Source organism: Cetorhinus maximus, chromosome 4 (assembly GCF_964194155.1).
Source record: "Cetorhinus maximus chromosome 4, sCetMax3.hap1.1, whole genome shotgun sequence".
Classification (NCBI taxonomy): Eukaryota; Metazoa; Chordata; class Chondrichthyes; order Lamniformes; family Cetorhinidae; genus Cetorhinus; species Cetorhinus maximus.
In genome coordinates this window covers 73,562,450-73,590,179 of record NC_135882.1, presented here as the reverse complement: position 1 = coordinate 73,590,179, position 27,730 = coordinate 73,562,450, and the positions used below count along the sequence as shown (strand labels likewise).

Genomic DNA, 27,730 nt, shown 5'->3' with positions numbered 1-27,730 from the left:
GAAAGAGCGCACTCCCGACTCAGGCAACCACCCCCCACCCCAACCCGCACAGGGAGCGCACAGCACTTCCGGGTGCATGTCACGCTGGGCGGGCCTTAATTGGCCCGCCCACATAAAATGGCGGCACCCAGCCGATCAGGGGCATCAATCGGCTGCGCGCCTGCCCACGCCCGCCTCTGCACAATCCCCCCGATGGGCAGAAAATTCTCTCCGATCTGTTGCACACAAGTGCATCTCCCTGCCACCAAGATGTGTGTATATGCACCAGTAGAGGATGTGCATGGGACGTGTAATAGTGATTAATCAGAGTGTGTGATATCCTCTGAGCGGGGCACCCGTTCCCGCATCACATTGAAAGACCTGTGGGAATGGAAGACATGAATTAGAAATGACTTGGGGAAAAGATTCAAAGTCTACATTGTGCAATGTTCACATTTCAGTTTGTGGGTGACAGCAAGTCAATATGAGTGTTAGATGCCATGTGATAGTCTGCTCTGTAATTCCATTACGAGTTACCTGGAAGACCCTCACCCCTCCATCACCAATGGTCATGAACTCTACCATTCTGCTGTTTTCCCTGGCCGCTGCCTCTGCATTCTTATTTCCTTGCCTCTCCCTGGAGTTGTGTGCTCTCTTCTGCAAAGAGAGAAAAGTGTTATGAGTATGAGAATTGGATTGTGTGGAGAGAATAAAATTACATTTGAGGAGGGTGACTCTGAGGGATGGGTATGAAATAGCAATAAAATGAGGGTGAATACATGTTTGTTGCTCAAATGGAGATGTGAGGTGACTGGAGAGTGAGGAATTAGTGGAGATACAAAGTGTGTTGGCCTGAGGAAGGTTGTGCAGGAGAATACTGGGGAATTCAGAATGTGGTGGTCATTGCAGCATTTTGTCCAGCTGCAAGACTCCACACTGCTGAACTGACCTGTTCAGCTACTTCGAACCACACCTGTTTTGTTTGAGAAGCTGGTCTCTTCCTCCTACCTGCAAGGAACAATATTTCTGTTCAGGCACTTACAGCCCGCAGCATGACCTCCAGTGAACCAGGGAGATGAGGGACAGAATCGTCTGGTCTGGCCAGCAGTGGGAATCATGGTGGGCGGACAAACTTAATTTGGTGGGAGGACATAAATCTGTTTTGTGAGTGTTGGAATTTTGTTCTGGGACTTCAAAGGTGGGTCGAGCTTCCCAACAAACAATTTCGGGAAGCCCATTTGCATGCATTAGCATCTCATGCATGCTCATTAAAAGGCCACCTCACCAGAATTAAGTTCGTCCTCCAAATTAAGTTCCCCGGCAGTGAGAATTTAGAACGTTCACTTTTATGACTGCACGTAAGTGGCATGCATCTGGCGAGCTTCACTTAATCCACAACTTTGAGGTCAGTAGATGCTGCTTTCACATTCTGGGGACCATTCAGAGTCTCAGTCACATTGGGTGCTGGTAGCAGAAACTCAGACTGGGTATGGGAGGCAAGGCCAGTAGGGTAGTGTTGAATGGAGGCAGGACAGTGGACAGTGGAGGGAGGACCTGTGGATAAAGGTGGATTGGGGGCAGGACAAAGGGAGAGAGGACCAGCAGGGAAGGAAACAGGAACAGGAGATGCCATGACCTTGATGACATCTTTAGAGGTCAGAACAAGTTGGGCTGCAAGAAATGGCTTGCATGAGGAGTGGCCAGCCAGGACACTGACAACTGATGGCCAGTGCAGGATGATTGAGTAATCACTGTGGTGATAATGTGGGAGAACTGAGCTGTCGGAGATCCTGGTTGGACTCTGATGGTGGGGCCAACATTCCAGAGCCTTAAATGTCCGCGTACATTGAAGCAACTAGTGACAAGATGGAATCCATGAGACTTTCAAACAGTTAAATGGAACATACATTTACAACAGTGCAAAATATAAACAATGAGTGTACACTGTGCTATCTGTGCGCCTTTAATACTTCTTAATTTTTCTTATCCTAGCGCTACATCTTGGTGCGTCCCTAACATCCACAGCTGAGGTGGGGGCAGCCTGCTGATTGCTATGCCAGGTTGACTGTAAGGACTTGGGCAGGCATCCTCTGGTAGCTCGAGACCTAGAGGGCTGTAGCCTGCTGAGGGGTTCCTGCTCAGGCTCAGGAGGAGGAGTGTCTCCTCCTCGGCCTGACCTGCTGGAGGCGATGGAGGTCACTGGCGGGAGGGGGGAGGTGGAGCAGCAGGGCACCCTTGGATTGTCCTGGGATGAAGCCCTCAAGGTGCCCCATCCCCCTCTCGTCTAGCCACTGCTGCACTGCACCAATGCCTAGAGCGTTAGAATGCAGATCCGAGCACACAACTGCTGGACCTGGGTCCCCAAAGCAGGTGCTACCCTTTCCATGGAGACAGCCAAGCACTTGCTTTCCAGAGCCACACCAGCGGACAGAAAGTGGACAGACTCCTCCAGCCTTCTATCCAGTCTGCGGATGGCCTCTGGCAACTCTGCCTGAAGTTCCCCTGCCTCTCACTACATTTGCAATGGGTCTCTTAGGGCCAAGTTCAGAGGTTCGTCATCTGCTTCGGACTGAGCAGGGGCCTGGTTTCAAGCAGTCCCCCAAGTGTCAGAGACCTCTGTTGTCACTGTCTCCACCAGCTGTGGACCCGTGTCAGTGATATGCTCACCAGGTTGTGACCCCAAGCCTAATATAGAACTTGGACCTACCAAGGTGAATGAATCTGCACTGGTGGAGGTTGCAGGTGAATGCCGTGATAGTGCATCCTCTGAGGATTCTGAGGCATCCTCCTCAGAGGTGGGCTTGGGGCTGGGCTGTGGCTGGTTTGGCTTGGAGTCCTCACCCATTTCTTGCTGGTCTCTGGAATAGAGAAAAGAGAGATTTTGTGATTGACTAAGCAGACTCGTAAATTAAAGAGATCTCCCAGTCTGTGCGCATATATGAGAACTGCATACTGGACGCATCCTAACTGGGTTCCTAGGGGGAGTCCAATCCTGCCTGCTACACAGGCACGATCACACTCCCCCCGCCCCCGCCCCCCCCCACCCCCGCCAGCTAGCTCAGAGACCTGTTCCTCAAAAGGGGTGAGGACTTGAATCTCTGATGTACCCACTTTGGTCTTGGCCAATTCCCTTTGGTTGTGGGCGTTCTTATCCTGCAGAAAGACAGAATTTATTGTGATCCCAATGGTGAAGTTCAGAAACATGCATGCCTATGGCCGTTTCTCAGAAGATGATTAAGAAGCAGTTAGTCCTACAACTGAAATGAGATGGAGAGCTTACAGTGGCTGGCACACATTCATTGCTGATGACCCATGTGCTGATCGTGTGTGACATCCCTGTGCACTCTTAACCCTTAGACTGCCTGATGCCATTTACGTGAATGACAGTTTGCAGTGAGTAGCTGGTGCACTTACTCTGGCGGAGCACGGCAGATCATTCAGCCTCTTGCGGCACTGCTGGCCAGTTCTTTCCTGCGCCCCATGGGCTCTAATCACCTCATGACCTCCTTCCAGGCTGCCGTGGTCAGACTGGAGGGCCTCCTGCTGCCCATCTCCCAGGGAAACAGCACCTCACGTCTTTCCTGGACAGCCTTGAGGAGAAGAATCTCCAGGGAGCAATCGCTGAACCATGGAGCCGAAGATAGCTCTCTTCTCTTGGATACTGCAGTTGAAGGACAATCTGGAGCTCCTGGCCTGCAGTGTGTGAATGGCTATCTGGACCTTAGACCCTATGAGGTAACAGCAGGGTGACTTCCTGCCCACACCGCCACAAGATTCACTGTGCTCTTTGTGGATGCATAAGTAATGAGCTGAACCAGTGCGAGATTACGGGTGCTCAGTCATCCCGCTGTCCAGCGGGAATTACTCCCACTTCTGCGTCCGCAACCAGACTTAGTCTTCAGAGTGGAAGATTCCGCCTGAGAGCTAGGGTAGGGGTGGATGCAAATCTGCACCTGAAACTATGGGCTGGATTTAATGGTCCCGACACGGGTCTTGCTCACCGCTTGGAGGACCAGTGGAAACCTGCATTGCTTCCATAGGGAAAGCCCAACTCTTAACTGGCTAGCGCAGGCCTTCCTCTGGATTTAGTACCATGGCTGTTGCATGTAGTGCTCCCAGAACTTCACCAGGGATCATTGTTGGATGCCTGGACTCAGGTGAACGAGGGCAGATTCATGGGAGAGGGGTGGAGGGGGGTGGGGTGGGGATCAGAGGCAAGGGTATGGGGTGGCTTTCAGTGGCCCAGGCCCTTGCCAATGCTGGTCTCCTTCCACCTTCCAGGTAGGCCACTGGCAAACCTGACAGGGTTTGCTCGGTGGCCTTTGGGAGGCATGGGAAAGCTGTTTGGCTCCCATTTAACCCCTGAGCCACCACGAATTTTTGTGGAGCTCAGGGATGAATGGTGTCAATGGTTCTTTAATGTGTGTGATTGACATCCCGCCACCAGTGGGCAAGCTCGCACTGGCCCCTTCCCACCTCTAACTTAATCGCAGGAGGTTTTCCCACTGCCTGGAGACCTTGGCCTTTCTCACGATTAAGTGGGCCTGGCCACATTGTATCCCGCTGCAATTGGCTGGGTTAAATTCTGCCCTACATAACAGGTTTTAAGCAACTTTGGAAAATTGATACCAACAGCATATTGTGATCGGCATCTGTCTAAAATAGGCCCAAACTAGTCAATCAAGTCTGAACTATCCCAGTAGTGAAAAATCTAGTCTCTTGTGTCTGAGCGAGCATGTTGACTAACTGAATGTGTAACCTGCATTTTGAAAGTGGTAATATTTAAGCATATTTAAAACAAAGAGTTAAAAGGGGTGAGCAAACAAAAACCGTAGACAAAATTCAATTTATTTTACATTTCCTATAGCAGTTCCCAATTCCAGGAATAAAAATCACTATCAGTGTGCTAGATGACTAAAATTAGGAATGGGAGAATCTCATTTGGTTAAGAGCAACATGAGTTGTGATTTAAAAACACCAGCGGTAATCATAAGAATTTGGGAACATGAATAGGCCATTTCAGCCCCTCAAGCTTGTTCCGCCATTCATTTAGATGCTAGCTGATCTGTACCTTTATGCCATTTATGCGCCTTCGTTCCATAACCCTTGATACCTTCACCAAACAAAACTCTGCCAACTTAATTCTAAGGAATTTCAGTTGACCCTTTTCACAGAATCACACAGTGCAGAAGAGGCCCTTTGGCCCATTGAGTCTGCACTAACACGTGAGAAACACCTGACTTACCTACCTAACCCCATTTACCAGCACTAGGCCCATAGCCTTGAATGTTATGATGTGCCAAGTGCTCATCCAAGAACTTTTTAAAGGATGTGAGGCCACCCACCTCCACCAGCCTCCCAGGCAGCGCATTCCAGACTGTCACCACCCTCTGGGTAAAAAGGTTTTTCCTCACATCCTCCCCTAAACCTCCTGCCCCTCATCTTGAACTTATGTCCCCTTGTGACTGACCCTTCAACTAAGAGGAACAGCTGCTCCCTATCCACCCTGTCCATGCCCTTCATAATCTTGTACACCTCGATCAGGTCGCCCCTCAGTCTTCTCTGCTCCAACGAAAACAACCCAAGTCTATCCAACCTCTCTTCGTAACTTAAATGTTTCATCCCAGGCAACGTCCTGGTGAATCTCCTCTGCACCCCTTCCAGTGCAATCACATCCTTCCTATAATGTGGCGACCAGAACTGCACACAGTACTCCAGCTGTGGCCTCAACAAGGTTCTATACAACTCCAACATGACCTCCCTACTTTTGTAATCTATGCCTCGATTGATAAAGGCAATTGTCCCATATGCCTTTTTCACCACCCCACTAACATGCCCCTCTGCCTTCAGAGATCTATGGACACACACGCCAAGGTCCCTTTGTTCCTCAACTTCCTAGTGTCATGCCGTTCATTGAATAGTTCTTTGTCAAATTACTCCTTCCAAAGTGTATCACCTGACACTTTTCAGGGTTAAATTCCATCTGCCACTTATCTGCCCATTTGACCATCCCATCTATATCTTCCTGTAGCCCAAGACACTCAACCTCACTTTTAACCACCCGGCCAATCTTTGTGTCATCCGCAAACTTAATAATCCTACCCCCCACATAGTCATCTATGTCATTTATATAAATGACAAATAATAGGAGACCCAGCACAGATCCCTGTGGTATGCCACTGGACACTGGCTTTCAGTCACTAAAGTATCCTTCTGTCATCACCCTCTGGGCAGAATTTTGCCCTTGGTGGGCGAGTGGGCCCCACCGGCTCGGCGGTGGGCGGGCAGCCAGGGCCCGCCTCCATTTTGAGTGGACAGGCCAATTAAGGCCCGCCCAGCGGCCTGCCCGACAGGAAGCGCTATGCACTTCCTGTGCGGGGGGTGGAGGGAATCTCCAACTGTCAAAGTGCACTCTTTCACTGCTCCCTGAGGCAAAGTCCTGTCTCAGGGAGTTTACTGACAGGTAAGAAAAGTCAAAAAACAGAGAAATATTAAAATTATTAACATGTCTCCCTCATGTGACAATGTCATACGAGATGGGACATGTTAATAAGAAACACATAAAGTTTATTAAAAAAAATGGACATGAAACTTCATCCCGCCAGTGGATGAAGTTTCATGAATAATCTGGAGCCCACTGGGGCTCCTGGCCTGCCTGCCAACCTTAAGGTTGGATGGGCAGTGTCTTTAACAATGTTAATTAGCCTGTCAATGGCCTTAATTGGCCATTGACAGGCTGGCGGGCGGACAGCTGATTTCGCTGAAGATTTAAATGGACCGGGATGACGTTGGGGGTTCCTCCCAACGTCATCCCGCGTCATTATCCCCTCGGCGAGCGGGCCCCACCCCCAAATCGCCGAGGGGAAAATCCTTCTGTTTGTCTCCTACAACTAAGCCAATTTTGAATCCACCTTATCAAATTACCCTGTATCCCATGTGCATTTGCCTTCTTTATAAGTGTCCCATGTGGGACCTTGTCAAAGGCTTTGCTGAAATCCACATAAACAACATCAACTGCACTACCCTCATCTACACACCTGGCCACCTCCTCAAAAAATTCAATCAAATTTGTTAGGCATGACCTCCCTCTGACAATGCCATGCTGACTATCTCTGATCAAACCTTGCCTCCCTCAGCAGTCTGATTCTCTCCTTCAGAATTTTCTCCAATAGTTTCCCTACCACTGAAGTGAGACTCACTGGCCTGTAGTTCCCTGGCTTATCTCTACAACCCTTCTTAAATAGCGGAACCACATTAGCTGTTCTCCAGTCCTCTGGCACCTCCCCCGTGGCCAGAAAGGAATTAAAAATTTGGGTCAGAGCCCCTGCAATCTCCTCCCTTGCCTCCCTCAGCAGTCTGGGACACAAATCATCTGGACCTGGAGATTTGTCCACTTTTAAGGCTGCCAACACCTCCAATACCTTGTCACTCCCTATATCAATTTGCTCAAGAACCTCGCAGTCTCTCTCCCCGAGTTCGATACCTTCATCCTCATTCTCTTGGGTGAAGACAGATTCATTCAACACTCTAGCGATGTCATCTGACTCTACCCATAGATTGCCCCCTTGGTCCATAATGGGCCCTACTCTTTCCCTGGTTATCCTCTTCCCATTGATATACTTATAGAATATCTTGGGATTTTCCCTACTTTTACCAGCCAGAGCTTTCTCATATCCCCTCTTTGCTCTCCTAATTGCTTTCCTAAGCTCCACCCTGCACTTTCTGTACTCCACTAATACCTCCGCTGATTTGCTTCCCTTGTACCTGCTAAAAGCTTCTCTTTTCCTTCTCATCGTAACCTGAATATCTTTGGTCATCCATGGTTCTCTGGGCTTGTTACTCCTTCCTATCACCCTAGAGCATGTTGAGCTTGTGCCCTCCCCATTTTCTTTTTGAACGCCCCCCACTGCTCCTCTGTAGATTTCCCCACAAGTAGCTGTTTCCAATCTACCTTGGCCAGATCCTGCCTTATTTTACTAAAATCCACTGTCCCCCAATCCAAAACATTTTTTTGCAACTTGTCTATTTCTTTGTCCATAACAAACTTAAACTGTACCATGTTGTGGTCGCTATCACTAAAATGCTCCCCCACCACCACCTCATCTACCTGTCCGGCTTCATTCCCCAAAATTAGGCCTAGCACTGCGCCATCCTTTGTTGGACCCTCTACATATTGACCTAAAAAGTTCTCCTGTACACATTTCAAGAAATCCACTCCATCCAAGCCCTTAACACTATGTCTATCCCAATTAATGTTGGGAAAGTTGAAATCACCTAATATATTACCCTGTTGTTATTGCTTTTACACACCTGCGCAAATTGTGCACATATTTGCTCCTAAATTTCCCACTGACTATCTGGGGGTCTATAATAAATACCTAACAATGTGGCTACCCCTTTTTTATTCCTAAGCTCTACCCACAAAGCTTTATTCGATGTCCCCTCCAAGATATCATCTCTCCTTACTGCAGTAACTGTCTCCTTAACTAATAATGCAATGCCTCCTCCTCCTTTACTCCCTCCCCTTTCTCACCTGAAGATTCTATATCCCGGAATGTTGAGCTGCCAATCCTGCCCCACCCTCAACCACGTCTCAGTGATGGGTACTATATCACAATTCCACGTGTCAATCCTCACCCTTAACTCATCCGTTTTACCTGTAAGACTCCTGGCATTAAAGTAGAGGTCATCCAACCTTGCCTTACTCCCTTGAAACTTAATGCAGCTGTACTCCCCCTGACTTGATTGTTTTACTGTATTGTGATGTGTCCCTATTCTACTAACATTCTGTGTCCCCTCCCCCTGCCGAATTAGTTTAAACTCCTCTCAACAGCACTAGCAATCCTGCCCGCAAGGATGTTAGTCCCGCTCTGGTTCAGATGTAGACCGTCCCGCTTGTACAGGTCCTACCTTCCCCAGAAACGGTCCCAGTGATCCAGGAATCTACAACCCTCTCTCCTGCATTAACTCTTAAGCCACAGCCACGTATTCATCTGTGCTATTCCCCTATTTCTGAGCTCGCTAGCACGTGGCACTGGGAGTAATCCAGAGATTACAACCCGAGAGGTCTTGCTTTTTAGTCTACTACCTAACTCCCTGAATTCTTGATGCAAGAGCTCATCCCTTTTTCTATCTATGTCATTGGTACCAATATATACCATGATCTCTGCCCTATCACCCTCCCCCTTCAGGATGCCCTGCGGCCGTTCAGTGACATCCCAGACCCTGGCATCAGGGAGGCAACATACCATCCTGAAGTCATGTTGACGGCCACAGTAGCGCCTATCTGTTCCCCTGACTATAGAATTCCCTATTACTATTGCTCTTCCTCTCTTCCTCCCCTCCTCTACAGACAGGCTGCTTGTGGTGTCAGAAGCTTGGCTCTGTCTGCACTCCCTGGAGGAACCAGCGCCCTCATCAGCCTCCAAAATGGAATACTGATTTGTGAGCGGGACCCCAGGGGACTCCTGAACTATCTGCCTGTTTCTCTTGGACTGCCTGGTGGTCACCCATTCCCTTCCTTCCTCAAGTCCCTTCAGCTGGGGTGTGATCACCTCTCTAAACGTGCTATCCACGATGCTCTCAGACTCGCAGGTGCTCCACAGCGTCCCCAGCCGCTGTTCCAGCTCTGAAACCCAAGCTTCCAGGAACTGCAGCTGGACTCACTTCCTGCACACATGCTGGTCCCGGGCACTGGAAATGTCCCCGGCTTCCCACATGGAGCACGAGGAGCACACCACGGCTTTGAGCTCTCCTGCCATGACTTATCCCTTTAAATTAAACCTTTTAAATCAATTACTCTGGGCCCTTCTTTCCTGATCTTCGTTACTATAGAATATGCAAACAATAAACCACAAAAAGACCTTTCGTGTGAAGAAAATTATTTAATTATTCAGGAGTGAAATTAGGATCTTTCCTTTTTATCTGCCTGTTTTCATAATTTTACTTGTACTGTATGACCTCATTTATACACTGTACTGGGAGGGGACCATCCTTGCAGAGAACAGAAATTGGCAAATAATCAAAATCTCTAACTTACTGTATATTGCCCTAACAACCACCCCACCCCCCCATTGTATGACACAATCCTCTCCAAAAGTGCACACCTTCATCCTAACACTAGCTAGATGAGCTGCTATTGCAATAACTAAACAATCACTGAACCACTGTCTTATAGTTGCACCACACACCCATTCATGAGGAGATATTTAGTGTAGGCAATAGGGGTCTCACGCGCCGGCTGGAGAGCCAGCGAGGGCTCCATGTTGTCTCCTTTGAAGAAGGCCTGCTGGATGAAGTATCCCTTTGACACTTAAGGGGCCTGCGACAAGCCTTCCACAGAATCAAGAACCCTGGGTGCAGAAATCCCACCCCCGAAGAGCTATCCGCCAATCAGAGGCCAGCAGCTGTGCATTGCAGGCATCGCCACTGGGGCAGGGTCCAGTAATGCATCCACTAGGGGACCTGGGCCCCAGGTGAGTGAGGGCAGGGAGGAGGAAGGGGGTCGGCAGCAAGGTCAGAGGGGTGGCTGACAACGGATCTCTTCCTCCTGATGCCCGTTCCTCGATCAGGCACTGAGAATGAGGGATACCCCCATGCCCCACCCCACCCCCGTGACCCCGCAAGCAAAGCTGACAGGGTTTGTTTCTTGGGCCTCCTGCATGGTGAGTCCCCTGGCCCAACACTGGTTTAATACCAGTGACGGCGGGATGAGGCCTGTTAGCGGGCGTTAATTGATCAATTAAGAGCCTAAATTAATGCTGAAGTGAGAAGGCCATCCATAAACCTTCTCATCCCAGACTTAATCGGGCAAAGGCAGGAAAGCAACAGGATCCCCACCCACCACACTCCGAGTGGATTAAATGCCCCCTTGCCGCCAAGCTCGCATCAGGTGAGGGCATTAAATTCTGCCCATGGCTTCAACCTCCAGATCTGCAAAGAACCTGAGACAAAACACTTCCCTGAAATGAACACAGTCATCCAACTACTTGGGGCATAGCCAAGGTAGCATTAAGCCGAGCAATACAATTGATACCAGATCTGATGACTTTAAAGCAATGCATAGCCTGCCTTTTAAAATATTATATCTTTGTTTAAGCTGGTAGCTTAAATCATCACTGCTGTTAAAATCAGGGCTGAAGAAGGTGCCACCAGGATTGTTGGAGGCGAATACAAGCAGCCTTGCACTCAACTCTCTCTGAGCTGTGGTAGAAATTTGCTCTGAAGCAAAAAGAAATTCTGGTCGCCTGGTTCCCATTAGTCTCATTATCTATGAAAATTCAAGGCTTCACTGTACTCCTGTCCAAATGCCATATTCCATTTCCAGTTTCTGCTCTGTGCAAGAATAATCCAGGTTAGTTTCCAGTTTTTTCTTATGCGGAACTACCTTCAATTGCCAATTTGCCCCTGACAAACTAGCAAGAATTGTAAACTTGCTTTGTAGGGAGAAAATGAGTCACAGCCACCACCCTATTAGTTTTGTACTATTAAACAGAAGATCTTCTCAATTGTAATGCAGAAATAGAATTTCAGTAAATACGCTGCTTGCATCTTTAATAACCTTTAAACAAACCATTATATCCCCACAAATACAAACACAGTTGCCTCCAAATTCAAAAGCATTAAATCAAGGAAATTAATTAAACTGCCTTTCAAATATACAAAATGTTTTTCCCCATAATGCTTAATAGACAATAGACATGGACACCGAAAGAATTGATGTGTAAGGTCTGTTTAATGAGAAAATGTAGCGTAGCAACAATCTTAACTATGTGGACAGCATGTTCAGGATATTGGTGCCACATTAATTACAAGGAGTACATTGGCCTTTATTATGTTCACTGCATAGCAAGTAACTGATAAATCAGCCTTTACAATGAAATCAGTGCTATTTCTGTTTGTCCATTGTGCGGTTGTGACATAAACAGCAAAGGGCTACATCACCAGCTTCACTTGCATTATCCACTCAGTTGTATCCAGAATAAAAAGATACAATAAACTGTTGTGCTCTGATACCTAAACATTTAAGTAAAATAACCCTTTTAAAAATTTTTGAACACAGTCTTAAAAATAGTAAATAAAATTTCTACACACGACAAACTGATCAGCAACTAAATATTGTTACAGCAACAATCATTTTAAAGTGACTAACTGTTACTTGAATTTCAAAACACTTTTGAGTTTTCAATTTCCAGTTTCATAAAATGCTTTACTTTACTAGGTCGGTGAGCTCCCAGAGGGACTGAACACCCTTGTAACGGAAGGGAGTGAAAACTTCAGCCTGGGCCAGAGACAGCTTTTCTGCATCGCTAGAGCCCTTATCAAGAAATCAAAAATTACTATTATGGATGAGGCCACAGCATCTGTCGATATGGAAACTGATGCTGCTTTCCAAACTGTAAGAAATTTATTTTTGCTGAATATACATAATATGGTTTGGATTTTTCCTGGGCAAATTCATTAAGCCAAGTTATATACAACTGGAATTTATTTTTGAGCATATTTTGTTGCAAAGTTGTGTTTATTAATTAATAGACTTCCAGTTCATTGTGTGTGGGTTATGTGGAGAATTATTGCACATGATAGATATAGTTTAATGCAAATGAAGTATTGTAGTAGTTTTTATGTCACCAGCATATATTGTTGCCTTTGTTTCTGTTCATCATTTACCCAGTAATGCAGGATCTGTGCAAGTTGAATTCCAATAATGCGTTGTGTCTACGTAGTAGGTGCAGAGAACCTGTGCAAAAAGCATGCGAGAGACTCAGTAACCATTCAATTTCTTCTTAGCTTGGGTCAGAAGCCTGTATTACAAGTAAAGAGTCTGAGAGGTACTCCAGAAGTTAAGCACCTATTTGGAGTGGGCACTGCAGGAAAGGGCTGCCCAAAAATTATAATATTTTCTACAGTATGACCCTTTCCTACTAATAACAAAGCCTGTTGTTAATGTTTTACACCTATGCCTGGTCTTTAAAGACCAATTTGTCAATGATTTCAAAAAAAAATGTTGCCGTGACCATTTAATTCAATTTTCAAACCCCAGTTATGCTCCCATGGTATCGTTCACCAAGTACCAGGAATACCTTTAAAATATTCAAATTTACTGACTTTAAATTATTCTGTAAGGTCAGCTCATTTGGATACAAGCATGCGGTCCCAGTGGCACTGCACCAGGATGCCATTACACACCATTGTATTAATAAAGCTGTCATGGTAAATGTTTGTGCTTTGTTTAACAATCACAAGTTTCAGAGTTGTTTTATTATTAGCGTAGAAGTAACTGATTACATTGCTTATGTTACATTGTTAACAATAGGAAACCTTGGCATTTGAAAACAAAACTAACATTTCATATAATTCTATGCATTTGGTTTCATTAGGTTGTCCACACAGCATTCACGAACAGTACAGTACTTATTATTGCTCATCGTATACGTACTATTATGGATTGTGAGAGAGTTCTAGTTATGGAACAAGGGAAGATTGTAGAAGATGGAGACCCACAAATCCTGCAACAAAGTGATGGTTTATTTGCTAAATTAGTCAAGGCAGCCAAATGATGGATAGAATCTAGGACAACTGCTAATATGTTGCATGTATCTTTTTAAATACTATACAGTGGGAAATACCAGCAAGAGGAACCCTTGCCAAAAGAAGCTATTCTATGGAATAGAATACAATGTATTGATGTTTTTTTAAAACACTTTATTATTCATTGAATCCAAAGTAATTTGAGAGAATTTCATTTTGGTGCTTTTTGTGAAAGTGGTATATTAAATTTCCCACTATATGGTATGGTCCATTAATGGTTTTCTAGATATGTTTTATTTTAAAATATTGTAAATTGTCTTTATAAAAAGACTGAACTGTATGTAGATATGTGACTGAATCTATTTCCACATTTGTTTATTGTGGTTATTCCTAAAATCAACAAGGTAATAGTTAGCCACAGTCCAACCCATATTCTGTATGTCACTTAACAGTTAGTAAAAAAGTTTAATTTAAGAAAAAAGTCAATTGGTAATTTTTCTTTTAGTATTATGGGTGAATAACAGAAAAACTTTGGAACTAGATTTTTTTTTTCTACCCAGCATAATGAGAGCCGTTTTAAATTTTAAAAATGTACTAATTAATTAATTTTTAATTAAGAAAAAAAAGACTTAAGTAACAAACTAGCAATAGTAGATTCAGATTGGTAGTTCATGAAAACAATCATCTACATTGTTTGGCATTGGCACAAAATTTAATGCAAGATCAAGAAAATATATTATAAAATCCTGTCATTTCACTAGCTGTCTGTTGGGCTCCGAATGGTCCAGGTTTTGCAGTGACAATGATGGGAAAACTGTCAACATTCACCATCATCACTTCTCTGAAACTGACAGCAACTTTGGAGTTTACATGCATCAGTTATTCTGGAAATGCAGAAGTTGCTGTCAGTGCTTTTACATTTCTCCATAAGGTGCGTCCTTGGATCCCAATAGACTTCAATCAAGTAGAAATTACTGAACTGAAGAGGCTTCCCCCTTTTATGCAATTAGTCTTGCTGTAAAAATATTTTAAAATTACAGTTTCTTTTGAGATGTAAATGGGTTTTTAAGTTCATAATTACTGTTGAACAACTTCACTGGCCCTGAAAAATAATTTTATATTTTTGGAATGTCAGATTTCTCCTATGATTAAAAAGTCACTTTTTAAGTTCTTTAAAAGTTTATTTATAATATTTTAGTTCTACCTTAATCCCATATGTAAGTCCAAATCACTCATTTTGTTCTTTGTAGAATTTTAATTAACATTGAAAAATTCAATACATTTTACTTCATGGTTTGCTGTCCATCAGAATACTTCAATGTGATTGCAGCTTACCCTGCTTAATTACATTACTGTTGCTGGAAGTCTGGTGATTCCCCTTGACTTGGCACCAGAATCAAACTGGCATTGGGAAAGGTGAAATTCTCACCACTGAGATCACTAGATCATTGTGGTCACATGCTTCACATTCAGCAGTGAATGCCATTGCTTTGCTACTGACCGCAAAAATCAAGGCCAAGTAAATACATACATTACTTAAACATATTTAGCAAACTTTAAAAAAATAAACTAAGATTTATTGCATTAAAACAAAGCATGAACAAATATTTCATTATTGACTTCAGAAGTATTCTGACTACTTTCAACTATGGTGATGTTGACTATGTAACCAAATATCAAATAGTTACCATGTTCTTTGTCATTCAAGCATTATGAAGAAAAATAAGTGTACAAATGACAAAACTCAAGCTCATAACCTAAAGATATTTAAGAAACTATTGAAATTAAAAGAAATTCCTTTCCCAACCTAGGATTCAACTCCTCTATCTACAAAAGTCAATATCACAAATCTGCATGAATGTCTTGCATGATAAATACATTTCCCAGAGAGAATAAGAACCGCAAAAACCAATGTCATAACATTCAGCTCCGTAGCGCCTATTTTTGGCAGTATAGCATGTATGCACATCTAGTGCCAGCTGCATTTTAATTAGGGTTTAAGAATTCACAAAGGGAGAGGCCATTGGAAGTATGCAGAGTAGGCAGATTATTTGATCAATCAGCAGGTAATCCTGATTTGACAACAGCAACGTCATTTTGGAACAAAAATAGAAAATGCTGGAAAAACTCAGCAGGTCTAACAGCATCTGTGGAGAGAAAAACAGAGTTACCGTTTCGAGTCCGTATGACTCTTCTTCTGAGCTAGAGAAGTAAAATGTGATGAAATTTATAATGTTTAAGATTAAGCTGGATAGAAGGCCAGCGATAGGTGGGGACAAAGGAGAGATTGACAAAGTTGCCATGAACAAAAGGACAAAGAGGGTGATAATGATAGTGGCACAGGCTAAAGGAGGTGCTGATGGTGGCATTAAGGTAAGAAAGAAGAATGTGATAATAGCAGGTCAAGGGTAAGCACTCTGGACGGAACAACATGAACAAGTGACAGGTGGCCCTTGTGGGGATGGGGTGGGGGGAGAGGAGATGGGGGGGAAAAGATTGAAAATAGAATAAAAGGTGGGGATAAAACAATGATTAAAAATGAAAATAAATGGATAAACAATAAAAATGAATATTGAAAATAAGGGGATAAAAAAGGGATGAGGATGGAGGAGAGAGTTCATGGTCTGAAGTTATTGAACCCAATGTTAAGTCCAGAAGGCTGTAAAGTGCCTAGCAGAAGATGTGGTGCTGTTCCTCCAGTTTGTGTTGGTCCCAGACTTCTGTCTTAAATGACCAACCCCTTATCTTTAAAGAGTGGCCCCTAGTTCTAGATTCTCCCACAAGAGGAAACATCCTCTCCATATACACCCTGTCAAGACCCCTCAGGATCTTCAAGGTTACAATTAAGTCACATCTGACTCTTCTAAATGTCAGTTGAGAGAAGTCTAATCTGCCAGCCTTTCCGCATAAAACAACCTGCCCATTCCCAGTATTAGTCTAGTAAACCTTCTCTGAACTGCTTTTAACACATTTACATCTTTCTTTAAATAACAAGACCATACTGTACACAAAACTCCAGATGTGGTCTCACCAATGCCCTTTATAACTGAAGCATACTCTCCCTACTTTTGTAATCAATTCCCCTCACAATAAATGATAACATTTTATTAGCTTTCCTAATTACCTGCTGTAGCTGCATACTAACCTTTTGTGATTTATGCACTAGGACACCCAGAGCCCTCTGAATCTCAGAGCTCTGTAGTCTCTTGCCATTTAGGTAATGAGCTTCTTGCCAAATTGAATGATTTCGCATTCACCCATATTATACACCATTTGCCAGGTCTTTGCCCATTCACTTAACTTATCTATCTCACTCTGTATCCTCCTTACGTCCTCTTCACAATTTACTTTCCTACCGATCTTTGTGTCCTCAGCAAATTTAGCAACCATTCCTTCGGTCCCTTCATCCAAGTCATTTATATAAATTGTAAAAAGTTGAGGCCTCAGCACTCATCCCTGTGGCACAGCACTTGTCACATCCTGCCAACCAGAAAAAGACCCATTTATGCCAATTCTCTGTTTCCTGTTAGCTAGCCAATCTTCTGTCCATATCAATATGTTAACCCCTACACCATAACCTTTTATTTTCTGCAATAACCTTTGATGTGGCACTTTTTCAAATGCTTTCTGGAAATCTAGGTACAATACATCCACCTGTTCCCCTTTATCCACAGCACATGTGACTCCTTCAAAGAACTCCAATAAATTGGTTAATCATGATTTCTCTTTTACAAAACCACGTTGACGCTGCCTGATTGCCTTGAATTTTTCTAAGCGCCCTGCTATAACATCTTTAATAATAGCTTCCAACATTTTCCCTATGACAGATGTTAGGCAAACTGGCCTATAGTTTCCTGTTTTCTGTGCTCTCCCTTTTTGAATAAAGGAATTCTGTTTGTTATTTTCCAATCTAATGGAACCTTCCCTGAATCTAGGTGTCCTGAAGCTATAAATCTATATAATATTATTGGAAAATATTTTTCTTTTAAAATAGAGGTTTAGTCTGTGGGTGTATCTTAATTGGATTAAAGCCAGCTAGTCTGGGTGCTTTGATGTGTACCAGTTTTGATATGTAAGAGAGATAGCGTGTACTTCTATTTTTTGAATACAACATTCAAGAAGTGGGGTGAAAACTGACACCTATCTAGCAGATATCAAGCCATATGTTTGTATTACTAATAAAATTGGTACTATGAAAGGGGTTTTATTGTTAGAAGAGGCTGGTGATACAATGAGAATTTACATTCAATGGGCAGTGGTAGGTATAATTTCAGCAGTTTTTGGGTGTGCAGGGCAGAGGCAATGTGAGATCAAAAGGCTGCTATAAACCTCTATCTGTCTCCCTGGAACCAAAGTGAAAAGAACCTCATTTTGAATTTGTAAGGTGCTTTGCCTGGTGTCTGGTTAAGTCTATGAGTTGCTGTTGCCTTAATGGAGATTCGTTTAGGAATTTGTTAAAAGTTATGATAGTAGTAATTTGTAGCCATGTGTATATATATTTTAACCTGTGTAAATTAATAAAATGTTTCATTTGGTTTAATGTAAAACCTGGAGAACTGGTGGTCTGATTCCTGAATTTAAAGTTGCATCTCAAACATAACACTTAAAATTATAGGTTATGGCAGTTGTTTAAAGCTTCCCTCTGGGATTTTTAAATACCTCAGCTGTACCAACTGCATTGGTCATAACAATTGGGAGCTCTTTCCGGGATAAAGTAAGGCCAGAATCTTCCGTTCAGTGAGCGGGGGCAGGCCCCCGATGTCACCATGCCTCATTCCGATCTTCAGTTTGGCAGGTGCGCACCGGACTTGGCTGCGTGCCCGTCGAACTGTCAAAGGCCTGTTAAGGCCATTAATTAACTAATTAAAGTAATCCTCAAGGCTGCCCGTCCAACCTTAAGGTTGGTGGGCAGGCGAAGTGCCCAGGCGGCCTTCACATTTCTCATGAAACCTCATCCATGGGCGGGATGAGGTTTTATGAAGGGTTTATAAATTAAATAAATTTTTTTATTAAACTTCATAAACATATCCCAGCTCATGTGACACCGTCACATGAGGGGACATGTCTGAATATATATGTTTTTAGTTCAAACATCTTTTGAACTGAACTTAATCTCCCTGAGGCAGCTCCATGAGCGAAAGACCGCAGGCCCCAACTCTCCCTCCTCCTCCCATCCGCACAGGTAGCGCTGAGCACTTCCGGGTGCACGTCACACTGGGTGGGACTTAATTGGCCCATCCATGTAAATTGACGGCGTGCAGCCAGTCACAGGTGGCGATTGGCTCCGCGCCAGCCCACACCCGCTCCCAACCAGCCCACCCAATGGGGAGAAAATTCTCCCCATATATTTCTAATTCCTTGATTGGTTTGGAATTGGTGAATCTTAAGCTTATGAGTATGAGAGGCATTTTGAATTCAGGAGGTGGTGAGGTATTTTAGAAGTGGTGAAACTGCAAGATAGCTTCGGCAATTGCTAAGACTTGTCTAGGAGTAGAAGAGAGAATTCCGATTGGGTTGGAGAAAATAACCAAAAGTAAGCTAACAGAGTTGGCAGATAAGTTAAAATTGGGGTTACCTGCGGGGGCTAGGAAATTGATAGTATAGCACAGCATCTGCAGTTGGAAGTGAAACCTGATACTAGTGAGTCACAGCTGGAGGCAGTGAGAATTCAGTCACAAAAGAAGACGCTTGAATTTGAACAAGCAAAGGGACTGAAAAAGCTTGAATTTGAAGCAAAGGACAAAGAAATGGCTTTTAAAAGGGAATTAGAAATAGCAAAGATGGAGAGGGGGAAAGAGAAAGAGGGAGAGAATTCCAACTGAAAATGTTGACAGTTAGAAAAGAGATGCCAGTAGGTGAGGAAGGACTTATCTCCAGAATAGGATATGTTTAAATTTGTGCAAGCTCTTCCAAAGTTTGAGGATTAATATATTGAAGCATTCTTTATCTTATTTGAGAAGTTAGTTAAACAGATGAAATAGCCACAGGAAAACGGGACATTATTATTACAGTCTAAGTTGCTAGGTAGGGCACTTGAGGTATATGCTTTGCCTTCAGAAGAAATGTCGGTGAATTACGATCTGGTGAAAAAGGCTATTTTGAGGGAATATTTTGGTTCCTGAAGCATACAGGCGGGAAATTAGGAATATGAGAAAACAGCCTGGGCAAACTTATATTGAGCTTGAAAGAGTAAAAGAAGGTAATTTTGACCAGTGGATATGGGTGTTAAAAATAAAGACAACCTATGGAGCTCTTAGGGAAGTCATTCTTTCGGAAGAATTTAAAGATTCAATCCCTTCAATAATGAGAACTCGTGGAGGAATGCAGGGTGATTCTGTAAGACAAGCAGCAGAGATAGCTGATGATTATGAGTTAGTTCATAAGGCTAAACCTTTTATTCATCACCCTTTCAAATTGGAAAAGGATTGAAAGTGGGATGGTGGAAGGGAGGTAGGTAGTCAGGGAAGAGAAGGAGTAGCTGGAAGTTCCCAGGAAGTTTTTCCTCAGAATAAAAAGGAAGGTGCTGAAGGTAGAAGTGACATTCGAAAATTGAGGTGTTTTCATTGTAATAAAGCGGGGCACACAAAGTCAGTGTGTTGGACATTGCAGGAAAAATCTGTTGGAATTATTGGGGTACAGAAAAGCTCTGGAAGTAAAAGTACTGTGATTTCTGAGGTTCAGGCACAGGAGAAACCAGTGGTTTATTTACAGGTGAAACCTGGATTGTGTTCACAGTTTACTCAAGAGAATTCTGAGGAGCAGGTTGCAGAAATGTTTGTATGTGAAGGGAAAGTCTTTCCATGTGTACAGGGTGGAGTAGGTAAAGATGTTAAAATTTTAAGAGACACAGGTCGAGTCAATCCTTAATGTTGTGGGATAGTGATATTCATTGTTCAAAGGGAGTGGTGCAGGAGAAGGTAATGATAAGTGGGGTTCATGGAGCTGCTAAATCTATTCCACTGTGGAAGGTAAATTTAAAGAGCAAATGGAAGACAGGTGAAATTATAGTTGGAGTGGTGGAAAAATTGCCCATTGCAGGGGTTCAGTTTATTTTGGGTAATGATATAGCTGGATCACAAATGTGGGTGATGCCTGTGGTAGTTGAGCAGCCTGTAGAAGTGTTTTCAACAGAGGTGTTACAGAAGAATATTTTGGATTGGATCCTGATTGTGTTGTAACGAGATCAAAGGCTCATAGGGAAGAACAAGAAAAACAAGAAAGGCAGGCAGTTCAAAGGCAAGAAAGTTCAGCGGACACTGGGTTGATGACATTGTTAAAGAGGAAGGAATGCAGGACAGTTCAGTTGAAATGTTTAACTCAAAGAGGTTAGTGGAATTACAGAGAAGTGATTTGCAATTAAAACAGTTATATCAAAAAGCTTATTCAGAAATGGTAGCAAACTGTATTCCAGTCTGTTATTTATCTTCGAGGGAATATTTTGATGAGAAAGTGGCAGTTGGATCATGTCTCAGCAAATGAAAGCTGGAGGGAGGTGCATCAGATTTTATCCCATTAGGGAATAGAAATGAGATTCTGAGGATTGCTCATGAAATTCCAATGGGGGAACATTTAGGAACTAGGAAAACACAGGAAAAACACAGATGTTTTGGAAAGGTGGCATCAAATTTTTAAAAGAATAATAAGAGCATACTGTCAGAATTATGCACGGATTGGGCTACAGGAATTCCATTTTTGTTATTTGCTATTAAAGACACTCCTAATGCATTGACTGGTTTTAGCCCTTTTGAACTAGTTTATGGTCATGAGGTAAGGGGACCACTGAAATTGATTCATGAGAAATTGGTGGGTCAAAATTCAGAAACTACTCTCCTGGATTACATATCAAATTTTAGGGAAAGATTGAACGGAGCATGTGAGTTGGCTAGGGAACATTTAAAGATCTCACAGCAAGTGTTGAAAGTGAAAGCAGATAAGAAGGCTAAAATTCACAGTTTTGTTTCTGGAGAGAGAGTACTAGTTTTGTTGCCAGTGCTAGATGATTCATTAAATACAAGATTTAGTGGGCCTTGCAGGAATGAAAAGAAATTGAGTGAATTAAATTATTTAATAAATACTCCAGATAGAAGAAAGAAATAGAGGGTGTGTCATGTAAACATGCTTAAAAGTACTTTGACAGGGAAGAGGAACAAAAAGAGATATTAGTGATGCTAGATGATAAGAAAGAGGCAGAAATGCAGGACTCTGAAATTTATTTTCCTCTAATCAAATTGGATAATGAGGGGGTGCTTGAAAATTTAAGTGAAATGTTGAGCTACATTCCAAGCAAGTGTCAAAGTGATTTGGAAAAGATATTGCAGTCACGCAAACCTATTTGTGGAAATAAGTTGGGAAAGACACATTTAGCTTTACATGATGTGCGTATAGGAATGTCATCTTCAATAAAGAAACAACCTTATTGATTAAATCTGGCAAAGTTATCACAAATACAGAGAAATTGATTTCATGCTTCAAAATAATGTCACTGAGTCTAGTTGCAGTGATTGGTGTTTGCCTATTGTGCTGGTACCGAAACGGGATGGAACACAAAGACTGTGTGGACTATCGAAAGGTGAATGCTTGGAGAATTGCATTGAGAAAGTGGGACAATCGAAATTTATCACCAAGATTGACTTGCTAAAAGGATATTGGCAGATACCACTGTCGGAGAGAGCAAAGGAGATATCAGCTTTCATAACGCCAAGTGTGCTATATCACTTTAAAGTCATGCCAATTGGTATGAAGAATGCACCTGTGACATTTCAAAGGCTAACAAACAAAGTAATTTCAGGTCTAAGCAATTGTGCCACTTGTATTGATGATCTAATTGTTTTCAGTCAGATGTGGGAGGAGCATTTACAGCATCTGGAAGAATTATTTACTCAGCTACAAGAAGCTAATTTGGTGATGAACTTGGCTAAAAGTGAATTTGCAAAAGCGCAAGTTACTTATCTAGGCCATACCATTGGACATGATAAGGTGGCTCCGAGAGATGCAAAATTCAAGGCTATCGTGGATTTCCCAGTGCCGACAACAAAATGAGAAGTTTTGAGATTTCTGGGCATGAGTGGGTTTTACCGGAAATTTGTACCAAATTTTAGCCAAATGGTTGCTCCACTGACTGAACTATTAAAAAAGAACAAGAAGTTTCAATGGACACAGGAGTATCAGAAGTCATTCGATAGTTTGAAAACCGCATTAACTATGACACCAGTATTGGCAGTACCCAATTATGCCAAGCAATCCAAGTTGGCCATTGATGCAAGTGATATAGGCATTGGGGCTGTACTGTTACAAGAAGATGACACTGGAATTAAAAAAACTGATGGGGTATTTTTCGTGGTAGCTGAATGTACAACGGAAGATATTCAACGATCGAAAAAGAGGCTTTGACTTTGGTGTTAGCATTGCAGCATTTTGAAATTTATGTTGCAAATAATTCACCAGAAACAAATATTTATACAGATCATAATCCTTTGAAGTTTTTGGACAAATTTTGTGACAGAAGTGCAAGGCTTTTCAGATGGCATCTATTATTACAACCATTTAATCTACATATTATACATATTGCTGGAAGAGAAATCTGTTTGCAGATGCATTATCAAGAGTTTGAAACTTAAAGGAAAATGGGACATTTAAAAAAAAAAATCTGAACACTAAACTAGAGCGATTTCTGTTGATACCAAGAACTTTAATAGTGTAATAAGTATAGGAGATAGTTTGAGATGGGTTATTAAAATAAAACAGTCTTTTAGAATTATGACAGTTAATTTTCCAATAAGGAGGGGGTGTCATGAAGTATTAATGTATATAATATTATTGAAAAATATTTTTCTTTTAAAATAGAGGTTTAGTCTGTGGATGTTTCTTAATTGGATTAAAGCCAGCTAACCTGGGTGCTTTGATGTGTACTAGTTTTGATATGTAAGAGAGATAGCGTCCATTTGCATTTTTTGAATAGAGCATTCAAGAAGTGGGGTGAAAACTACCACCTAGCTAGCAGATGCCAAGCAATATGTTTATATTACTAATAAAATTGATACTATGAAAGGGGTTTTATTGTTAGGAGAAGCTGGTGATACAATGAGAATTAACATTCAATAAGTGGTGTTAGGTATAAATTCAGCAGTTTTTGGATGTGCAGGGCAGAGGCAATGTGAGATCAAAAGGCTGCTGTAAACCTCTAACTGTCTCCACAGGAACCAAAGTGAAAAGAACCTCATTTTGAATTCGTAAGGTGAAAATGCTTTGCCTGGTGTCTGGTTAAGTCTATGAGTTGCTGTTGCCTTAATGGAGATTAGTTTAGGAATTTATTAAAAGTTATGATAGTAGTAATTTGAAGTCATGTGTATATATATTTTTACCTGTGTAAATTAATAAAATGTTTCATTTAGTAAAACCTGGAGAACTGGTGGTCTGATTCCTGAATTTAAAGTCGCATCTCAAACATAACACTTAAAATTATAGGTTATGACAGTTGTTTAAAGTTTTCCTCTGGGATTTTTAAATAACTCAGCTTTACTAACTGCATCGGTCGTAAAACTAGGGAATTTCGGAAAGTTAAAACCAATGCATCAACTATCTCACTGGCCACTTCTTTTAAGACCTTATGGTGAAGCTCACCTGGATCTGGGGATTTGTCAGCCAACAGCCCCAACAATTTGCTCAATACCACTTACCTGGTGGTTGTAATTTTCCCGAGTTCCTCCCACCCATTTCCTAATTCCTGGGATTGTTACTTGTGTCCTCTATAGTGAAGACCAACGCAAAATACCTGTTTAATTCATCCACCATCTCCCTACTTTCCATTATCAATTCCCCAGATGAACTCTCTATAGGACCAATGCTCACTTTGTTAACTTTTCTTATTTAAATATCTATATAAATTCTTTCTATCCGTCTTTATATTACTAGCTAGCTTTCTCACATACTCTAATGTTTCCCTCCTTATTGATCTTTTTGTCATTCTTTGCTGTTCTTTATATTTCCAATCTGCTGACCTGCTACCTGTCTTTGCATAATTATATGCTTTTTCTTTAAGTTTGATACTGACTTTAACTTTTTTAGTTAACCACGGATGGTGGGACCTCCCCATGGAATTTTTCTGTCTCATTGGAATGTATATATTTTGTGTAATCTGAAATATCCTTTTAAATGTCTGCCACTGAACTTCTATTGACATATCCCTTAACCTCATTTGTCAGTTCACTTTAGGTAGCTCCGCTTTCATGCCCCCATAAGTGCCCTTATTTAAGTTTAATATACTAGTCTTGGATGGACTCGTTTCTCCCTCAGAATGAATTTAAAATTCAATCATATTATGATCGCTACTACCTAGGGGTGCCTTCACTAGGAGGTTATCAATTAGTGCTATCTTGTTGGTCATTACCAAGTCTAGTATAGCCTGCTCTCTGGTTGGCTCCAGAACGTGCTATCCTAAGAAACTGTCCCAAAAACATTCTATGAACTCTTCATCTACACTACCTTTGCCCATCTGACTTTTCCAGTCTATATGTAGATTAAAATCCCCCATGATTATTCCTGTACCTTTCTGGCAAGCATCCATTATCTCTTCTTTTAATTCTTATCCTACTGTGTAGTTACAATTAGGGGGCCTGTACACCACTGCCACAAGTGTCTTCTTGCCTTTATCATTTCTCATCTCAACCCAAACTGCTTTTATATCCTGGTTTCCTGAACTTAGGTCATCCCTCCCTAATGTGCTAACACCATCATTAATTAACAGAGCCACCCCACTACATCTTCTTAACTTCCTGTCCTTCCTAAATGTCACATACCCTTCAATATTCAGGTCCCAATCTATGTCATGCTGTAGCCATGTCTCTGTAATGGTTATCAGATTATACTTATTTATTTCTATTTGCGCTATCAGCTCATCTGTTTTGTTTCGAATGCTACTTGCATTTATATACAGAGCCTTTAGTTTTGTCCTTTTAGTATTTTTGTAGTGTCTAGCCTTATCTGCTGATTTACTCTCAGAATTGTACTCTCTGCATCTTCCTGTCACAGTCTGGTTACCATTTCCCATATTAATACCTGTCTCTCTTGCCTTGTCTCTACTCTTGGGTTTATCGCATCTTACCAAATTTGATCCCTTGCCCCCACTATTCAGTTTAAAACCCTCTCTACCTTCCTAGTTAGGGGGCTTGCGAGGACACCAGCCCCAGTGCCGTTCAGGTGTTGACCGTCCCAATGATACAGATCCCACTTTCCCCAGTGCTGGTGCCAGTGCCACAAACCGGAATCCACTTCTCCCTCACCAGTCTTTGAGTCAGGCATTTATTTCGTATAATTTTATTTGTCCTATGCCAATTTGCACATGGCTCAGGTAATAATCCAGAATTTATTACCCTTGAGGTTCTGCTTCTTAATTTGGTGCCTAGCTCATCATACTGACTACGCAGAGCCTCCTTCCTCATCCTACCTATGTCGTTGGTACCAACATGGACCAAACCACTGGATTCTACCCCTCCCACTGCAAGCTCCTCTCCAGCCCTGAGCAGATGTCCCAAACTCTGGCACCGGGCAGGCAACAAAGCCGCCTGGACTCTTGCTCTTTGCTACAGAGAACAGTGTGAATTTCCCTTACTATACTGTACCCTATTACTACCACATTCCTTTTTGCTCCCCCACTTGGATGGTTTCCTGTACTATTGTGGCATGGTCAGTTTGCTCATCCATCCTGCAGGCCCCACGCTCATCCAAACAAGCTGAGAGAACCTTAAACCTATTGGACAATTGCAGAGGCTCACACTCCTGCACTCTTGCCCTCTGGGTCCCTTTACCTGCCTCACTCACTGACACACCCTCCTTTCCCTGGCCACTGACCAAATCAGAAGACCCTATCCTAAGTGGTGTGACTGCCTCCTGGTATAAAGCATCTGGTAACATTCCGCATCCCTGATGTGTCGCAGAATCTGCTGCTCAGCCTCCAGGTCAATGACTCTGAGCTGCAGTTCCTCAAGCCGCAAACACTTACTGCAAATGTATTTTCCCTGGATCACAACGTTATCCAGGAGCTCCCACATGCTGCAGCCTTGACACATCATCTGTCCTGCCATCCTTAATGTATTTTAAATAATTGCTTAATTATGTTGCTTTCTTATATGTTTGATTAACTTTACCACCAAATTGTATACTATTTTAAACCTTAGGGATAGAATAGAACTTGCCAATTACCAGATATTCACCAAACAGCTCACTCCTTTCCCTTTAGCATAGCAAGAACACATTTCTATGGGGTGAGAAAGATAGAAAGAGGAAACAAACAACTCCTTCCCCGAACTCCCCTCTCACTAAACTCCAAGTCTTCACTCAATTAGTCAGCTACACTCCATTTTCCAAGGCTGCACTAAAGAACCCTGAATTTATCATAAACTGAACTGGGACTACTGTAACCAGATTCAACCAGTTAGCTAATTAACTACTCAGCTCCTACAGCTGACAGTGAGTTTACCCTGTCTAAACTGCAAGGAAGAAAGAACTTAGCCTGCTTACACAGTACTTTCCAGTTACTGCTAATTACAGACTAGATTGGATTTTAAGAACAAAATTAACACTCAAAACTGCCCTCTCACCAAACTTCAAGTCTTCAATTAGTTAGTTGACTACCATCTGTAATGGGCTGTGATTGGCACGCTCACAGTCAGGATAGGCTTCAGATGAATTGTGTATTTCCAAATGAGGAGAGATGCACACCTGAGAAATGTTAGGAGCCTTTTGAAGCAGAGTAACTGATTAGGATGGACATGTATTAATAGCTTTAGAATAGACAAATGTAGTTATGAAATCTCTTTCTAAGCATGATGGGAAATAAAGCCAACAGATAGGCATGATGGGTGTAGTACTGTGCGAACCCAACTAACAATCACAAGTCATAAAACTTAAAGATCTTCAGAGGATGCGTAAACCAATGTTAGGGTGATAAAAGCAAGAGTACGGACTGGGAGGCATTAGAATCGAGGCATTTCTCAGCCTCCCAGTGAGGTAACAGAGACATCTTCAGCCTGAATAATTCTGCTCCTCAGGCATGTAACTGGAGGTTGTATTAGATAGTATAGGGAAATGTGATGACTAAAAAATAAATTATGCTATGCAGCCTTTGTATTGGAGAGACAGCCTGTAGAACCAGGCTGTGTCCTCCCAGCATATGCTTGTAAATAAAAGTCCTTGTTTATTCGTAGCTTACAGATTCGAGTGCTTT

General features: G+C 42.5%; 1 protein-coding gene and 1 long non-coding RNA gene across 4 annotated transcripts in view; one reads left to right on the top strand and one right to left on the bottom strand.

Annotated features, from left to right (window-relative positions):
* The window catches only part of LOC144679688 (ATP-binding cassette sub-family C member 9-like), a 311,571-nt gene extending 293,515 nt beyond the window's left edge, over window positions 1-18,056 (top strand). For all 3 annotated transcript variants that reach the window (XM_078540318.1, XM_078540317.1, XM_078540319.1), the window contains 2 exons: window positions 12,200-12,376; window positions 13,359-18,056. In XM_078540318.1, the coding sequence (XP_078396444.1) occupies window positions 12,200-12,376; window positions 13,359-13,538 (357 nt within the window). In that variant the 3' untranslated portion in view covers window positions 13,539-18,056. The remainder of the gene's footprint in view (window positions 1-12,199; window positions 12,377-13,358) is intronic.
* LOC144679694 (uncharacterized) overlaps window positions 1-27,730 on the bottom strand; it is a 352,834-nt gene that overhangs the window by 211,100 nt on the left and 114,004 nt on the right. The window lies entirely within an intron of this gene.